The sequence below is a fragment of the Leptonychotes weddellii genome, chromosome 1 (assembly GCF_054177405.1).
Source record: "Leptonychotes weddellii isolate Sample4059 chromosome 1, ASM5417740v2, whole genome shotgun sequence".
Lineage (NCBI taxonomy): Eukaryota > Metazoa > Chordata > Mammalia > Carnivora > Phocidae > Leptonychotes > Leptonychotes weddellii.
In genome coordinates this window covers 146,244,276-146,263,052 of record NC_138369.1, presented here as the reverse complement: position 1 = coordinate 146,263,052, position 18,777 = coordinate 146,244,276, and the positions used below count along the sequence as shown (strand labels likewise).

The 18,777-nt window shown below is 35.6% G+C and overlaps 1 protein-coding gene across 5 annotated transcripts in view; it reads left to right on the top strand.

Moving 5' to 3' along the window:
- Nucleotides 1–18,777, top strand: part of ALCAM (activated leukocyte cell adhesion molecule) — a 206,295-nt gene that overhangs the window by 148,424 nt on the left and 39,094 nt on the right. For all 5 annotated transcript variants that reach the window (XM_031039762.2, XM_031039756.2, XM_081797495.1 and 2 more), the window contains exons 2-6: nt 1,608–1,708; nt 5,729–5,948; nt 11,899–11,963; nt 13,208–13,295; nt 13,749–13,931. In XM_031039762.2, coding sequence (XP_030895622.1) covers nt 1,608–1,708; nt 5,729–5,948; nt 11,899–11,963; nt 13,208–13,295; nt 13,749–13,931 — 657 coding nt within the window. The remainder of the gene's footprint in view (nt 1–1,607; nt 1,709–5,728; nt 5,949–11,898; nt 11,964–13,207; nt 13,296–13,748; nt 13,932–18,777) is intronic.

Below are 18,777 nucleotides of genomic sequence, written 5' to 3'. Positions count from 1 at the left end.
ATTCTCATTAGTTTGCATATTTTAACAAGGCTGAAGAGACCATGTCTTTATTTATAGTCCTATGCAGTGGCAATGGTTTGAAGTTAAAAGGAATTAAAGTTATAGTATGGGAAACACTAAACAATTTTAAAAGCTATTGAGGTAATTTTTATTATAATACTGAACATATGATAAACAGTTTTGGAAAACTACTTGTCTCCAATAGCAAGTGAAAAACACATTATCATGACTTATACTTTGTATTCTTTATTTTAACAATATTAAAAATGCTGGAAACTAGTTGTTCTGTGGCATATTTACATGAAGTTTGTGTTTCTTGTAATGATTTTGTTCCCTGGGGCAAAATTGCTTTAAAGGGAAGTACCTTCCTCAGTTGACAGAATTTTAAAATAGGAATTTTATTACCTTTTGGTTCTTTACCAAGGTTAATGATTTTTATCCCTATATGAAATCTTCCTATGAATTGTGACTGATGGGTAACAGTGAAAGATAGTGTCCACTGTCTTGTTTCCTCAGAAAGTCATAAAATGGTATTTGTGTTTCCAATGGCCTTAGCTTTGCACTTCAGCACCACCTGGTGGACAAAATATCTTTTTTCCCCCTCTACAATTTCAAATTAACTTAGCCTGTTCACACTATATCCAATGATGACATATCTTAATAGATATTTAATTGTAAACATATTTAATCTTAAAAACCAGTGGGAACAAAATAAGATAAAAAAATCTGAGATGTTTCCTAAGTACTCTTGTCAAGTTAAATGCCTGAGTTTTTTAAACCTCATGAATATATACAGATTTGAATAGTATGTTGCATACATATGCAAAAGTTGTGGGGTTTTGACATTTTAATTTTTTTGTCACCTACATTTTTTTCTCAGGAAAGAATTAATTAAGACCAGGAAGTTTTCTGTAACTTAGTAGCAAATTATGGTTTAAGTTAGATCATATACCCAAAATTCAGAATAACCACTCGGTAAACACTTTACAAAGAATTTTTATACTTCAGATTCCTATCTTGTTAATATTTTATGCGTAATTAATATTAAAATTAATATATTAACCATTGCTAGTATAAAATAAGCCATTTTCCTACTTATAAGTAAAATTTGGTTGTGGTCTTATATGTATTAATTTAGTTTTTAGTAGTTTTAAAAAATTTTCCAGAAGATAAATTTGACAATATTTTCAAATGTAAAATATATTTAAGGCTAGTTTTGAGAATTTTAAGCATGTTAATCTTGTGTAGTCCCACATATCTATGAAATGTAGTGTGTATTTTTTTTTCTATGACATATATACTTAGGAGAAAAATACACTTCCACATTCCACCATGTTCCTTTGCAGCACATACTTGTCTCTTCCCTGGTAAAATTGAGGGTCTGTAAATTTGAAATGTGTGACATTCAAAGGCTTAGTAGCTAAATAAGAGTTGTTGATATTTAAATAGGAAATATGTTCTAGCTTCATACTTTTTGTAGTCATTTTAGATAAAATTGTAATAGATAATCTTCATTAAGGCACACAGCCTGAACTGAAGTTATTTGCTTAGTTACTTCAAGAAAACACTTAACATCTCTCTCTCTCTCTTTTTTCTTTTTTCTAAAGGCCTTGGATGGTATACTGTAAACTCAGCATATGGAGATACCATTATCATGCCTTGCCGACTCGATGTACCTCAGAATCTCATGTTTGGCAAATGGAAATATGTAAGTGTAACCTACTTTGGATTTAGCTAATTACCTTTAGTTGTTTTGTTTGTTTGTTTGTGTTTTTTTGGGGGGGATAATATTCCTTCTGCGAGCAAATGTGAATTTCAAATTAACGTAATGGCAATATTCAACTATGGGTACAAATGTAGGAAGGTAGAATTATGTGTTGGATATGTCAAAAGAGTAATTCCTAAGTCTTACCTAAGAAGTGCTATTTTAAAATAAAGCCAATAAACACGTAATTCTTAGATCATATTAGTCTGAAAGATTTAACCTTAAATGTTAGAGGCAGAGGAAAAGGCAGAGTTCCAGAGTAAAATCAGTGGCATGTAGAACAGAGCTTAGTGGAAGTTGGCAGCTTTTCTCCACATACTCATGTCCTGTTTGGTGTGGCTATTGCAAAGGCCAAATACACCAGTTGCAAGAGTACCCAAATATTCATTGGGAATTAGTCATCAGCATTAGAAGCTTGTTTCTGGTGTTGTCTTAGAACTATGTTGACGGGGCAGGTCCTTTTTACATTTAAAATTGTTCATTTTACTCCTTTCTTGCAGATAGCAAATCAATACTTTCTCAGGTATCAAGGCACAGATGGGTCTGGAAATGGCGGGTAGATACCCTGGTAGATTATGTGGAATGGCTAGGTAACATCGACTGATAAAATGTTTCAATTTAATTACAGAAACCAACAAAAGGTGTCTGTGTGGTACAGTTTCCTAATGCTGAATCACATGAGACTCATGGTAGTTTGGGAGCTTAAAGTAGACATATGCTTCCTTGAATATGATGACAGTTTTTATCAAGTTCCTTGAAATGTTAAAAGGTATTTTAATAGGGAAAAAAAATCTGATGGTCAAATAATTTTTGAAAATTTTCTTTATCACAGTACTTCTCAGAGCCTCTCACTAAGATGCATTCTGAATTGTCCATGCTTGATTCATTTCTTAGGTTTTTTTAACCACCCAATTTTTTCTCTCAAATATCTGCAAAAACAAACATGCAGAACACACTTTGGGAAATGTGCTTAAGGTTACACCCAAGAAGGGGGTAGAACACAATCTTTCAAAATGTGGGTTAAGTCAGACCAACATGTTCCACCATATACTTGCTGTGGGATTCTGGACAAGTGAATGAATCTCCATTTTCTCATCTCTAAAAAAGGGGTGATAAGAATAGTCTTCCCTCAGTGGTGTGAGGGTTACATGAAGTAATTCATAGCAGAATATTGACCGAGTACTTGGCACGTGGTCCTTGTTCTGGCTGTGGGGCTCTAAGCCCATGCGCATGGGGGGGGGGGGGTCATGTGACAGCAGAGGAAGGAGGTGAGCACTTACCTGTACTCTCCTCCTGATACCTGGCTCACGTTGGGGATTTTGAACTATTTCTGGTTTACTGTAAAAGTGGAAATAGGAAGTTAAGGCCTGTGAGGATAAGGTCTATTCACACCCCTCAAACTCTAAGCAAGACTACACATGCTTCACCTGTTGACTCGAACTTAACTGCCAAAATAAGTGGAACACATTCCTGATGATAATTCGGGGAATAATTTTCACCCAAACTGAACTGGTACAGTGGTAGTGGAAATAGTAATGGCAATTTTCAAAACCTTAATTAAAGCAAAAAGCTTCGGCAATAACCGGATGAGATGTGTTTGAAGTACCATGTGCTCTAAAACCAGTGTCGGTTTGCAGGCAGAGTCTACAACTCTAATTTAATGACAGCTGAAAGACAAATGGTAGGTTTGGAAAGAGCGAAAGGGGGCAAACATAGAAGAAGGATGGATTGGCTTCTCCCTTCCTGCATGGTCATCTGCCTGTGAATGGAGATCATGGTTCCCTGGGAGCCTCTCTATACTTCACCCCCACCTCTTTTTTTTTTCTTTTTAATGTTCAGTTAGCCAACATATAGTACATCATTAGTTTTTGATGTAGTGTTCAATGATTCATTAGTTGCATTCAACACCCAGTGCTCATCACACGTGCCCTCCTTCACCCCCACCTCTTCTCCAGCATCTGCCTCGGTGCTGGTACAGAAAGTGCATCTAGCAGCTATCAAGAGTGCTACAGTGAAGTCATCATGCAGCCAGACTGCAGGGCTTCAGCTTTTGCTCTGCTGAGATACACTAGCTGGGCCCTTGGACAATTTATTTAACTGACTTCCGTCTCTACTGTATAATCTGTAAATGAATCTAATATTACAACTCTAACTTACAGGGTCGTTAGGAGTATTAAATCCATTACTATGTGGAAAACCCAAGGAAAGTACCTGGCATATGGTTAATAACTATTATTTATTGCATAAGTGTATGAATACAGAAATATAAGGGACTGGTTTCACATATTTCTCTCAGTGAAGGAATGATTTACAGCAAGGATTTGCACTGTAAACCTGTGGCAAAATTTAAAAAATTAAGGAGAATATTATTGATGTATTCACATATTCAACCAACTAAAACTTTCGGACTCTAAAATTAGCTTAGTAATTATCTTGGCTTGTGGTGCGATGACAAAATACCATAGACTAGGGGACTTCAACAACATCTATTTATATATCACAGTTCTGGAGGCTGGGAAGCCCAAGATCAAGGTGCTGGCAAATTTGGCTCTTTGTGAGGGTCCTTCTCTTGATTTGCTGCCGTTTTGCTATGTGCTCGTATGACCTGTATTTTCATGGAGAGAGAGACCTCTCTTCCTCTTCTTATAGGGGTACTAATCCTGTCATAAGGGCACCATTCCAGTACCTCATCTAAACCTAATTACCTCTCAGAGGCTCCACCTCCAAATATCAGCACACTGGGGGTTAGGGCTTCGACATATGAATTTGGGGGTCACACATTTAGTCCATAACAGTAATAAATATTAATAATTTTTAAAATGTAACTCCCCATAGTACCTTGGAATTTGCCATGCACTTTAAAATGTTCTGTCATATTTTATTTTCTCAAAGGCCTTGTGAGGTAAGTAGAGGAGGGATTGGCTCCTATCTTAGATTAATTTGCTTATTAGCTAAGAGAATTTTTGTGGGAGCAAAGGAAGAGATGAAATATATGTCTCGGGCTCTTGGCATAATTGTCCAGGCCAGATTATATTTTATTTTGATAATAAGTTTTTATATGAAAGCTCTTTGAGCTAAGTTTTATGACTCAGATAGCAAAACTATGCATTTTAGTGATTAATCTGATTTTGTTGCTTAATGGACATGATTGTTTCACAAAGGCAAATACTGTTCCTCCATGAAGACTCATTAAATTATGTTATGAGTAAAGGTCAGCTCCGTCAGTTTTGGCTTAAACTAAAAGGTGTGGACGTTTAAAATATGTGGGTTAGGGGCGCCTGGGTGGCTCAGATGGTTAAGCGTCTGCCTTCGGCTCAGGTCATGATCCCGGGGTCCTGGGATCAAGCTCCGCATCGGGCTCCCTGCTCAAGTGGGGAGCCTGCTTCTCCCTCTCCCTCTGCCATTCTCTCCACCTGTGCTCTCTGGCTCTATCTCTCTGTCAAATAAATAAATAAAATCTTTAAAAAAATAAAATAAAATATGTGGGTTAAAGTAATGAGTATGCAAAAGATAACTGCCCGGGATTTCTAAATGAGTATTTGCAGCCCACATGTATGCTTGCTGTGATGGTTAGCTGAATATCATTTTGTGCATTTGTGTGTTTGTTTTCATCTACTTTTTTCTTTTGAATTAGATACAATGCCAGCCCTTGTTGGTTTCAGAAGAGTCACTAATTCTGTCCTTTGGATGCAAGAGAAGTTCAGATTCCAATAGCTGTCTTTCCATTTTCACATATTTAAACTGATACCTGTGAAAGAACTTAGAGACTCTCCTCTTACGAAGAGTAATTTTCTGTAACCAAAGATTTATGTGAGGCTCATATCCAAAATTATTCCTTTTGGACAGAACTATAAATATTGGTGGAAGAATACGGTATGGCCAAGAAATTTTGTTATTCTGAATGTAATCCTGAAACATCTGAACATGCTTGTTTTTAAAATGTATTGTTATTTTAATTTTTAGGAAAAGCCCGATGGCTCCCCAGTATTTATTGCCTTCAGGTCCTCCACAAAGAAAAGTGTGCAGTACGACGATGTACCAGAATACAAAGACAGATTGAGCCTCTCAGAAAACTACACTTTGTCTATCAGTAATGCAAGGATCAGTGATGAAAAGAGATTTGTGTGCATGCTAGTAACTGAGGACAACGTGTTTGAGGCACCTACAATAGTCAAGGTGTTCAGTAAGTAGTCTGCAGTGTAACTGCTAAGTGGGATTGATGGCTGGTACTAGAAAATGTTCTTTAGAAAGAAGAGTGAGCTCTCTGTAGTGTCTCCACAGGAGGCATCTCTGTAAGAGGACTTCTAACGATCTTCATTCTGCTCATGCATGCTGTCAGTGAGGAAAACAAAAACCCTGAAATTCAAATAGGAGTTTTGCAGCGAGGAACTAAAACAATATTCTCTGTTGTTTTATTGGGTAACATTTCCTGTGATATGAAGTGCTACTAAGTGAAAACTGGCATGTGATCTTTAACTTTCACTGACATGTACAAATAAATATTCTTTCATATATACATAGATATGTGATGCATACATATAATCATGCATGTCATGCACACACATATATCTGTTAGGCTGAACAATATAAAATTAATATTTTGATATGTTAAACAATAAATACAGGCAAATCCAAACCATCTTATAACTTAGAAATCTAAGCTTTTTATGTGTATGGTATGTGTGTGTCAATATATGTGTGTATATAGTATTACACACACACACACACACACACACACACACACACACACACATATATATATATATCTCCTGGCCTTTAATAATGTTGATTTAGTTCTTCACAGTGTTCAGTTGGTTTAGAAAACTTCCCCCAAATAAAAAAGTTCACCACACCCTGAATGCGTATGTGGAATACATCAAGGGGAAAAAGTAGAGTAGGGTTGGAAGAAGAGAACTCAGTAGAAGAAACTTGGAGAAATTACTGTAGTCATTATGGCAAAGTTACTTTGCCTAATGATAACATATAGTTAATGTTACTGTGCAAAAAGCTATGCAAATTAATGATTTGAGAAGTTCTAATTAAACATTCTATCTTTTAATATTCAAATAAAAAATTCCACCTCCTGTTACATCATAATATATTAGAAATTACAGGGAGAAAAATAGGTCTCAAAAGTTTCAGAATTCCAGTCTTTTTAAATTAGGGTAGAAGGTCTCACTTTCCAATTTTTTCCCTCTGCTTTCTGATAACGTGGCAGCCCCTAGAAATTATTAAAATAAATAGAAGAAAGAAACCCAGAGGGCTACTACAGCAAACAACCATGGATTTTTCCCATTTCTCTTCTAATAGCCTATGCAACTAAGTGGAACTGTCCCGTAAGTATTTATATATATTTCACAGCTCCTTTGGGCTCATGACATGGATTCCAAGAATTCTTGTACTATTAAAAGAAACCTTTGTTCTCCAGAAGAACCTTGTAAAAGCATATTACATGTTTCAGTTGATTACCTTGCAGCTTGGAAGGCACTTTCCAGAAACCATCCACCCTTCTCAATCATTTCATGAATTGCACCAAATTCCAAGTGTTTGCCAGTCATGCCTTCCATTAAATACCTCAGATAATCTACATCCTTTATTTACCAATGTCCCATTTTTTTTCTTTCTTTTATTTCACTTTGATGTTATTTAGAAGAAGGATGGTGCACTGCTAGGGACATTTTTTGTAAAGAGAACAACAAAAACAATTTTTTAAATTAGGCCATGATGTCATAAATATAAGTATACAACAAAAATGTAAGACAGTAAGTGGAGATTAAGTCATAGCACCCTGAAGGTTATGTGTATTGCTTTGTCATTGTCAGGTTTCTTTCTAACTGTGTTAAAATTCTCAAATATCAAGCTAGTCTACAAGAAAGTTGAGAAAATCCAGGTTGTTTCCTTTAGAAGAATCATTTGTGACAATTTTCAGAATACACTTAAAGAAAATACCATACAGCAATCTGAAAAAAAAAAAAATCCAGTTAGTCTACTTTGATAAAAATTTGTAAGCTATTTTGGAATACAGGAGATTTCTGTGATTATAAAAACAAACTCACACCCCACATATTGGCAGCACCCCCTACCCCCTTCTCTTTTGAATGTTGTTGAAAACAAAGTGATTCTCAGAAACAGAATTTGCATTCCAGGCTCTGGGCCAGGGAGAATTCAAATAGACAAGTTACACATTCTTGAAAATGGCATTTTATACTAGAAACCATGGGACCCTCCAAGTCCGATTAAATGAACAACGCAGCTCATGATAAGGAAAGTGTTTGCAAGAGCATACAGGGGCTTTACTTTTTTAAAAAAATAATGAATTTACTTTGGGTCACATTTTGTGAAGCAAACAGCAGCTGTGACAGGGAGACTTTTATTCTGTGCATGTGTATATTGCAGTCACTTAAGAGTTACTAGGCTCATCAATCAGTGCTCTGTTTCCTTCTGTCGAATCACCTAGCAACATGCATTGTGTACTGCAGAATCGAGTATGGTTGATGTGAGCTAATCCCAGATCAGCTTGCTGCAGAGTGCCATCCTCATGAGCAAACTCAGACTGTTTTTATTCAAACTGGAGGCCATGACTGATGACTCTGTTACCTCTGGTGTAGGCTTGTTTGTTTAGTTTTAAACTATACCTCAGATACAATAGCCATGCCCATTATGCACCCCAGATTCAGATAAGTCACATTCTTTATCACCATGAGTACAGCTTTTTTAAAAACAGAATTGGATGGCATCAAAATTAAAATGTATTTGCATTTATTGCACATTTGAAGTTAATAAAAACATTCAGAAACATCAGTAAAGCCTTTAAAGTTCCCAAAGATTTATTCCAAACATTGTGCAGAAGTTTCGGAAGTCAAATGGGTTGCCAACTGGCTGTCAGTGGTGAAACAGAAAAATCCCTGACTGGTCATCAGAAGACCTGGCTTTGTTAGGTCTGCTGCTAATTTCTGACCTTGGCGAAGTTCACTAGTCTGGGGCTTCCTCTCTCATCAACAGTAATATAAGTGCTTAGAATTTGAGGGTGGTTTTCCTACTATGTTCCTAGGATCCTCCTGAGGAGCTACTGAAGAGGGCAGGAGAGGTGGAGGCACTGCTTTTGTTAGCTAGAATTCTACCCACGCTATATTTCAAAGATTTTTCATGATAATTCATTCAAGGGAAAAAAAGGGAAAATGACCCCAGCTATAAAAAGGCGTTTGAAAACCACAATCGAGGCTAATCTGTAAACCCTCTTGTACTCTAGTGTCCTGAGAGGAGCTTTCATGAGTCAGTATAAGCAGTGCACCTCTCTTTTATTGCCTTCCTCCCCTATCAAACTGAGCTCTCCTGTTTGTGGTTTCTGGTAATAACACTGTACATTATGGGTGACAGAGGGCAGTTTTGCCTTCATCACTTCATCCTCAACTGGCTGTAATAGACACCCTTGACAAAGTTATTTTAATAATGCAAATGAATTTGTGCTGACTTTCCCTTTCAATTCTATACTTGGTTATGAATCCCTGAATTATATTAAGGCATAATTCATGTAAAGTTTTTTTTTAAACACTTCGGAATCAATATGCAATTTTGCTCAAATAGTACGTGTCCTCTTTTATGGTCCTCCAACTAATACCCGTTGATTGTTGCAAACTAATATAAGAGAAAATTACATACAAAATATCTCATGGGCTTGAAACAAAAGTTTGGAGAAAAGAACTCAAAGAATTGCAGTAGGTATTACCATTACTTCCACAATACCCACTGTGGCTCTCTTCCAAATAAAAAGATGAGTTACAGTATAAAGAGGCCTAAACTTTAAGGATTCTTTCACCAGGTTCCCTGGATTGTCCACAGTTTCATTTTATTGAAATCAGTATAAATTTTCGAAAATATTTATGGAAGGAACATATACATGGCCATGTGTAAAGGACCAACATTTGTAACATACCAAGTATTTATGATCTTATATGCACTGATAAAACATCAGAAGGTATACAAAGCAGAGGAATATATATATTCTGCCTAAGAGGAAGTGTGTGCCCAACTGTTCTGATATATAGTTTTGGTGAACTAGAATGTATTGCAGCTTAGCAACACTGCCCACCTACGTTTCGTATTAAAAGACTCATTTAAAAAAAAAAAAAAAAAAGAACCTCAGTTTTTTCAGATGATTTTTTAAACCTCTTTTTATATTCCAGGCATAGATACTACTGAAGGGGAAACAAAAACCCATTTATTCTTTTTCTCTTGTTAGTTTGACTCTTGATTGACCACATAAATTAATTTAATATCTTACCTCTCTTACGCTTTCAGAAAGGTATCATGAAATACTTGATTTTAGTTCCCAGAGAACTTTGGCTTACTTACTTAAGCACCAAGAATTTTCATTTTGTTTAAATATTTTGGATACATCCCTCTCTCAAACGTTTTAGACATTTGTCTTAAAACATAAATTCAGAACAGAATTTAATGTTTTAGTAGTAATTCGGAGTTGTAATTGTGAACATTAATGGCATTACATTAAAATCGTGATAAAACCAGTGCTTACTGATTTGTGGAAGGCTTTAAGCCCCTACCATATGTTTCCCAGAAATTGCTGTTTATTTTGACTTTTTGGTCAGTTTTTAATAATTTTTTGGTCACATTTCTAACAGGAAATCAGGTGTCACTTCTTGTCTGTGTTAATGTAATTGTCTCTGTTATACTTCTCTATTCTTCTGTATTTCTTTTTTCTATTTTTCTATCTTTCTTGTGTTTTGTTTCCAATCTGTATATTTAGAAAATAATCCATCTTGTGAAAATTGAATTAGAATTATGTTTCTAGAATTAATAGTAAGTAGGCCCTCCTATAATTAAAGTGCATAAGTTGAACACATAGGAAGATTTACTATTATCATTCGTTGTTCCAATTTCTAATATAAAACAATTGCAAAAGGGAAATTAACTCTCAATAGTAACATGAAGAAGTTTACATATTTTTTACATACAGTCTTGGTGATAGCCATTTTGCTGTTCCAAAGACTTTCTGTCTTCATCCTTATTTTCTGTAATGGTGTGGGTAGGCAACATGTCTGATAGCAGAATTCCAAATTGAGTAGTAATTATATAAAAGCCAACTCAGTCTAGTTTGGTAATAGAAATTAAAGGTATTGGAGATGGTATACAATGAGACTTTGAATGAAAGAATAACTGGTTGTTTTTATTTGTTTATATGAGAATAGAATAGTTTTGCTCTGTGAGATTCACAAAAATCAATGACACAGAGGCAATATCCATTTTCTGGAGACTAATTGTTAGAGCTGATTAAAAAGTAAAATATCCATCAGTGATAGGTAGATAACTAACAGCGAAGAGTAAATAACTTAAAATAAGTTTGGATAATATCTTGTTACTGTGATTTTTATCCAGTTCTTCCTGAAGGCTCTCTTAGAATAGATGCTTATAGAACTTCCTATATTTGAAATGCTTCTGTCCATTATCTCAGTTCCAAATTTGAAGGATTTCCCTACATTTATAATTTCATAATGTGAGTGCACTTTAAAGATAAGGTTTGAGATACACTGAAAACTTGAACTTCTAAATCCCTTAACTCCTTTTAGTTATCATGATTTTAGAACCATAATTCATGAACTTCATTGTGCTTGAAAATCTTGTAGAGAGCTTGTTTTAAAAAATAGATTTATAGGACTGTCCCTAGAGATTCTAATTCTGGCCAGGGGAGGCTTAGAAATCTACATTTTTAATAAATATCCTTTGTGGATTCAGATCTTCATCTAAGTAGCTGGAAGTTATGAGTAAGTAGAAAGTACACATGATAATCAATTGGCAATAATATTCATGTTTAGTATATTAACCTCTGTTTCACTATCAAATCCATATTTACTGCTTATGAAGCATTCAGAAGACATTACCAATATTTTATTCAAAAGAGTAATAAGCATTTAAAATAGTATTGAATGTAATAAAGCAAATACTTAGAGGGAATGGGTTAACCAGATTTCTTAATTACAGATTATATGGGAATGTGTTCTTTATTTTGTTGCTTGGTTTTTTGCTTTGACTAAGTAAATTATTTTTCTATAATCCAAATCACAAATGTCCTTTTGTTCTTTCATGTGTACTTAAAACCTTTCTCTGCTTGACTTTAGAGCAACCATCCAAACCTGAAATTGTAAGCAAAGCACCTTTTCTCGAAACAGAGCAGCTAAAAAAGGTAAGAACTTGCGTTTGATTCATTGCCTTCACTTAGCCTAATGTTAAATGTCTTCTCCTGGCCTCAGATGCCAGGATAAATAAGATAGACTTTGTTCTTGTGGAGTTGACAGTGTTGCAGGTGCCAATCAGAAAGTCTGCCCGAGTTAGAGTGGGAACACAGAGGAAGATATAGTCATTTCCGGAAGGAGAAGAGGGTGGGGAGGGGCGCGGGGGGGGAGGCATAAGTCTTTCTTACTTGAATGCACTAAATATTAAATGGAGTCATGAAAGATGAGTCGATTTTCTCTAAACCAAGGGTAGAAAGGCTTTCCAACAACATGAAATAATATGATGTGAACGAGAATAGCATTTTTAGGAAACATCACGTTATTTGCATTGCTGGAACTTTGTGTGGTAAGATGGTAGGCAAGAGAGTGCAATAAAGGATAAATTTGGAGAAGTAAAGAGAAGTTGGATTATGACAAGCCTTATGTCATGGAGGGAGTTTGGACTTTATTCTATTCGCAGATTAAACTATTGAAAAGTTGAAGTAAAGCTGTGAGAAGATCAAATTTGAACAATCACATTAAGAGTTGTGAAGAGAGGTTGTATCAAGAGGGGACAAAGCTGGAGGTTATATTTGGGCACCATCAGCTGACTAATAATCTTATTTTCACTAAGTAAAATACCTAAATTTCCCTTTGTGAAGAAAAAAATACAAACAAGTTAAAAGTTCTTTGAATCAGATTAAATTTTACTTCATAATATTATTTGATAAATGCCAAATATTGAAGTTATAACACATTTGAAGAAAAGTGGTGGGAATTATAGATTTGGTAAGTATGTGTATCTAAACTTTATATAGTATGAAACCAGAGAGGCAGCCCCACTTTCACACCGTTAATGATTCTTGCATGCTGAGATCTATGAACCATGGGAACAGTCAATGTTAATGTAGTTATGTTATTTAGTTAATGCTAAAAATGAATAATGTCAAAATGAATTTGGTAATGCTTTTAGACAAATGTGATTTTATTAATAGTGGCAGCGTCTATTGCATATTTTTAAATGGGCAAGACCATAATTTTAAGTACAAGGCATTGTCTTTAATGCAAGAGAGCATGTATTCAGTCCCCAGTCAGTGCCTGGATAATGAATGGGTCAGGAAATCTTTGGAAGAGCTGCACCCTGAGGAGTCCTAAGCTTTTAAATTGACAACCACTGATGGAACCAAGGTAGCAATGTTTCCTCTTCATTTTGCAGTTGGGAGACTGCATTTCAAAAGACAGTTATCCAGATGGCAACATCACATGGTACAGGAATGGAAAAGTACTGCAACCCCTTGAAGGAGGTGGGTAAGAAGTGGGCAATAAATTCAGATGACCTATTTTGACTTTCTCTTATCTAGGCATTCCTTAGACTGCCCTGAATCTAAATGCATTGCCCTTTTTGATCTATGGCTCTATGCTTTGTTCCTTTAAGTAACCATTAAGTCATTAAGTGATTTTTTAAAACATCATTTTAGTCCTTATGCAGAAGAATCAAGAGTAGAGAAAATTTATTTCTGTATATGGCATGTTCTAGAAGTTAATTAAAGTGAGTGGGAGATAGGATTACAAGATTCTATTTCTGTGTCTCTGATTTCATGGTTTTGAGAAGACATTCTACCTCAGTACATGTCAATTTTCCTTCCTGCTAAATACAGTAAGAAGGACAAAACCACTTCTCAAGGTGTTGTGACATTTAACTAAGGACTGTGATTTTCCAATGAAAATGCTATCATTAGTGTTCTTATTTTCTTCAGTGGTGGTCTTAATTTTTAAAAAGCAAATGGACCCGGTAACTCAGCTCTATACCATGACTTCATCCCTGGAGTACAAGGCAACCAAGACTGACATACAAATGCCATTCACCTGCTCTGTGACGTATTATGGACCATCTGGCCAGAAAACACTTCAGTCTGAACAAGCAATCTTTGATATTTACTGTAAGTAACTCAATATACAATTATGCAATTTTAATGTTTTAGAGTATCCAAATGCTATTAATCGTTCAAGTCCTAATCCACATGCTCTTTGGATTGTACTTTTAACCCCCCTTTCCTATTCTGCAGTACTCAAATAATCTCTTTCTCCTTGGAAGACCTATAGAATAAATGCTTACCCTCTCTTCTGATACCTTTCACTTTCCACTTTGTCATTTCTGAACATTTCTTCTGTATTCTGCTAGCTGCTAAGTTCCTTAAAGACAAGATCTCTAACTTAGTTCGATCCCTTCTGGTAGTCCTCAGCCTGGCACATAAGCTGTGAATTTTGTAGGAGTTCAAAATGCCATCTGATTACTTTCTGAATGAAGGACAGATGCATAGAGGCTTATGACTGATTGGTCTTCTAGATATGGGATTTCCATTTTAATGAAAAAATTTGTATTAATAATGAGATCAATTGCATAAGTTTAAATAGGATGTTGTATTCCAAGACATTTTGGTTAACTTTATTTCATAGATTTGAAACATAGGATATTAGACTAAAAAGGAAACTTCTTGATCATCTGATCTAACTCCATTATTTTACTTAGCAGTAAAGTGAGGCCCAGAGACTTGCCCTAAATTAGCTATAGAGACTGGGTTAGAATTCTTTTCTGCAATGCTGTTCTCTTTCCTATAAGACAGGTGCCAAGATTCAGAGCAAACAGGCTGGTAGTCCAGGCCCAGCACAGTCAATTTCTGTGTCTTTCTGGAAGAGTAGCTAACTGCTTTAGTTTTCTTATCTTGAAATGGAAAAAATAACTCAGTGTTGTTATGGAGATTAAGTGAAATCACAAATCTAAAATAACATCCTATATTGCTCATTAAATTCTTGTTATTAAGTACTATTACTATTGCTATGTAATCATTATTACTATATACACATAGAACTAGAGATACTGATTTTGGAGAAATGCAAGAAAAAATTTCATTATTTTAAAAAATGAATCAAAACTTCTTATAATATTGCCATATGTAGTAGAATAACCTAAAACTTCTACGTGTATTCTGGAGAAAGAGCAGAAATGCCAGTTGAGCCCTTGTAGGGTTTTATCTCCTCTACATTTCTATTTTGGTTCCATAAAGTGCAGAACCTTCTATAAGAACAAAACTGACATTCCACTTGCCCTAACAATAAGGGATTGTTGTGCCTTAAACTTTGTATCTAAGTTTCAACTTATATCTGACTTAAAAGTGAGGATTTAAAGGATTTCATTATGTACAAGTTATCTAAAATCAAACTATTATTTCTGTAAGTAAAGGCAGAAATCTGTCTGTTCAAAAATGTTGAACTGGAAATAAACTATCTTGGTGTAAGTGCAGGAGTACAAGATAGGAAAGAGCATCAAGATGAGTAGTAAGGACTGGGAAAGTGGCTTCAGAAAAAACAGGAATGTATGTTATCAGGCATGAAGATCTGGATAAGCAGAAAAGTCCTTGGGTGAATAAGAAGGAAATGATTTTACTGTGGCTGGCTGTGGGGGGTGCATTTGGCACAGTTTTTGAGAAGCCACAGTGTATGCAGTGCTGGGCTTCCTGGTAAAAATATAAAAGTGCTTAAGACAGAGTCCTGACATTCAAAGAGTTTACTGCTCCAGGAGAGCAATAAGATACCTACATCAGGAGGAAATTGTCAGTGCAAGGTTGCAAGTGGTGACACTCAGAATTCAGTGAATAGCCCTAAAAGCTCAGATGCCCAAGGACAGTGATTCTCAAACTTTTGTGTGCATCAAAATCACCAGAAGGACTTAGAACACAGATCACTAGACCTGCTCTGAAGTTTCTCATCCAGTAGTTGTGGGGAGATGTCCAACACTCTGCATTTAGAATAAATTCCCTGGTGATGCTAACGCTGCTCATCTGAGGACCACACTTGGAGAACCATTGCTCTATGTGACTTTAGAGTGGAGGAGGAGGGAGCTAAACAGAAAGGACAGAGAGTACATTCAGAAGAAAGAAATTTGATCATTTCATCTTGAGGAAGATGCACTAGTCCACTCCTACCCTATCCAGTCAGTAAAGAAGCTTTATAGAATCCAGCTCTTTTATCTTGATGTTTATCTGATTCTGCCGTCTGACACTACCTAAGAATATGCCACCATTCTTCATTGCCAGTATTTCTGTGATTTCCAAAATAATATTCCTTTCTGTTCACTCCAAACTTCCCTCCAAGCTGCTGCCAGAAATATCTTTTTTAAAAACAAATGTGACCATGTTAGTTTAATGCTATGATTACAATTCTTTAATAACTCCCAGATCTCTCAGATTAATCTTCACACTCCCTGTTTTTTTCTTCCAATTTTTATTTAAATTCCAGTTGATTAACATACAGTGTAATATTAGTTTCAGGTGTAGGATTTAGTGATTCATCAATACAACACCAGTTGCCCATCACAGCAAATGCCCTCCTTAACCCATCCCCCTGCCCACCTCCTCTCCAGCACCCTCAGTTTGTTCTCTATAGTTAGAAGTCTGTTTTATGGTTTACCTCTCTCTCTCTCTTTTCTTTCCCCTTTGTTCATCTGTTACATTTCTTAAATTCCATATATGAGTGAAATCATAGGACATTGGTCTTTCTCCGACTGACTTATTTTGCTCAGCATAATATTCTCTAGCTCCATCCATGTCATTGCAAAAGGCAAGATTCATTCTTTTTCATGGCTGAGTAATACTCCATTGTTTACATATACCACAACTACGTTATTCATTCATCAGTTGGTGGACATTTGGGCTCTTTCCATAATTTGGCTATTGTTGATAATGCTGCTATAAACATCAGGGTACATGCATCCCTTTGAATCAGTATTTTTGTATCTGTTGGGTAAATACCTAGTAGTGCAATTGCTGGGTTATAGGATAGCTCTATTTTTAACATTTTGAGGAAACTCCATACTGTTTTCTGGAATGGCTGTCCCAGTTTACATTCCCATCAACAGTGTAAGAGAGTTCCCCTCTCTCTGCATCCTGGTCAACATCTGTTGTTTCCTGTGTAATTATATTTAGCCATTCTGACAGGTGGGAGGTGGTATCTCATTGTAGTTTTGATTTGTATTTCCCTGATGATGAGTAATGTTGAGCATCTTCCCATGTGTCTGTTAGCCATCTGGAGGTCTTCTTTGGAAAAATGTCTCTTCATGTCTTCTGTCCATTTTTTAACTGGATTATTTGTTTTTTGGGTGTTGAATTTTTATAAGTTCTTTATAGATTTTAGATACTAACCCTTTATCAGGTGTGTCATTTGCAATTATCTTCCCCCTTTTTGTAGTTTCCCTTTTAGTTTTGTTGATTATTTCCTTTACTGTGCAGAAGATTTTTATCTTGATGAAGTCCCAATAGTTCATTTTTGCTTTTTGTTTCCCTTGCCTCCAGAGACATGTCCAGTAAGAAGTTGCTATGGCCAATGTCAAAGAGGTTGCTGCATGTGGAGGTTTCTCCTCTAGGATTTTGATGGTTTCCTGTCTCAACATTTAGGTCTTTCATGCATTTTGAATTTATTTTTGTGTATGGTGTAAGAAAGTGGTCCAGTTTCATTCTTATGCATGTTTCTGTCCGTTTTCCCAGCACCATTTGTTGAAGGGTTAGTTGACCATATAGTTGTGGGTCCATATCTGAGTTTTCTATTTTGTTCCATTTATCTATGTATCTGTCTTTATGCCAGTACCATACTCTCTTGATCACTACCGCATTGTAATATAGCTTGAAGTCCAGAATTCTGATGCCTCCAACTTTGCTTTTCTTTTTCAAGATTGCTTTGGCTATTTGGGTCTCTTGTGGTTCCATACAAATTTTAGGATTGTTTGTTCTAGCTCTGTGAAAATTGCTGGTGGTATTTTGATAGGGATTGCATTAAATGTGTATATTGCTTTGGGTAGTATAGGCTTTTTAACAACATTTGTTCTTTCAATCTGTGAGCATGGAATGTTTTTCCATTTCTTTGTATCATCTTCAATTTCTTTCATAAATGTTCTATAGTTTTTAGAGTACAGATCTCTTACCTCTTTGGTTAGGTCTCTTATGGATTTTGGTATATTTGTAAATAGGATCGATTTCTTGATTTCTCTTTCTGTTGCTTCATTATTGGTGTGTCAAATGCAACATATTTCTGCATGTTGATTTTGTTTCCTGCAATTTTGCTGAATTCTAGCAATTTTTTGGTGGAGTCTTTCAGGTTTTCTACATAAACTATCACGTCATCTGGAAATAGTGAAAATTTGACTTCTTCCTTGCCAATTTGGATGCCTTTTTTTTTGTTCTTTTTTTTTCTGATTGCTGAGGCTAGGACTTCCAGTACTATGTTAAATAACAGTGGTGAGAGTGGACATCTCTGTTGTTCCTGATCGTAGAGGAAAAGCTCTCAGTTTTTCCCCATTAAGGATGGTATTACCTGTGGGTTTTTCTTATATGTCCTTTATTACATTGATGTATGTTCCCTCTATCCCTAGTTTGTTGAGGGTTTTTATGAAGAATCGTTGTTGTACTTTGTCAAAAGCTTTGTCTGCATCTATTGAGAGGATCATATGGTTCTTATCCTTTCTTTTATTTTTATTGATGTGGTATATCACATTGATTGATTTGCAAATATTGAACCACCCTGGCAACTCAGGAATAAATCCCACTTGATCGTGGTGAATGATTGTTTTAATGTACGGTTGGATTTGATTTGCTAGTATTTTGTTGAGATTTTTTTTTAATTTTATTATTGTTATGTTAATCACCATACATTACATCATTAGTTTTTGATGTAGTGTTCCATGATTCATTGTTTGTGCATAACACCCAGTGCTCCATGCAGAACGTGCCCTCTTTA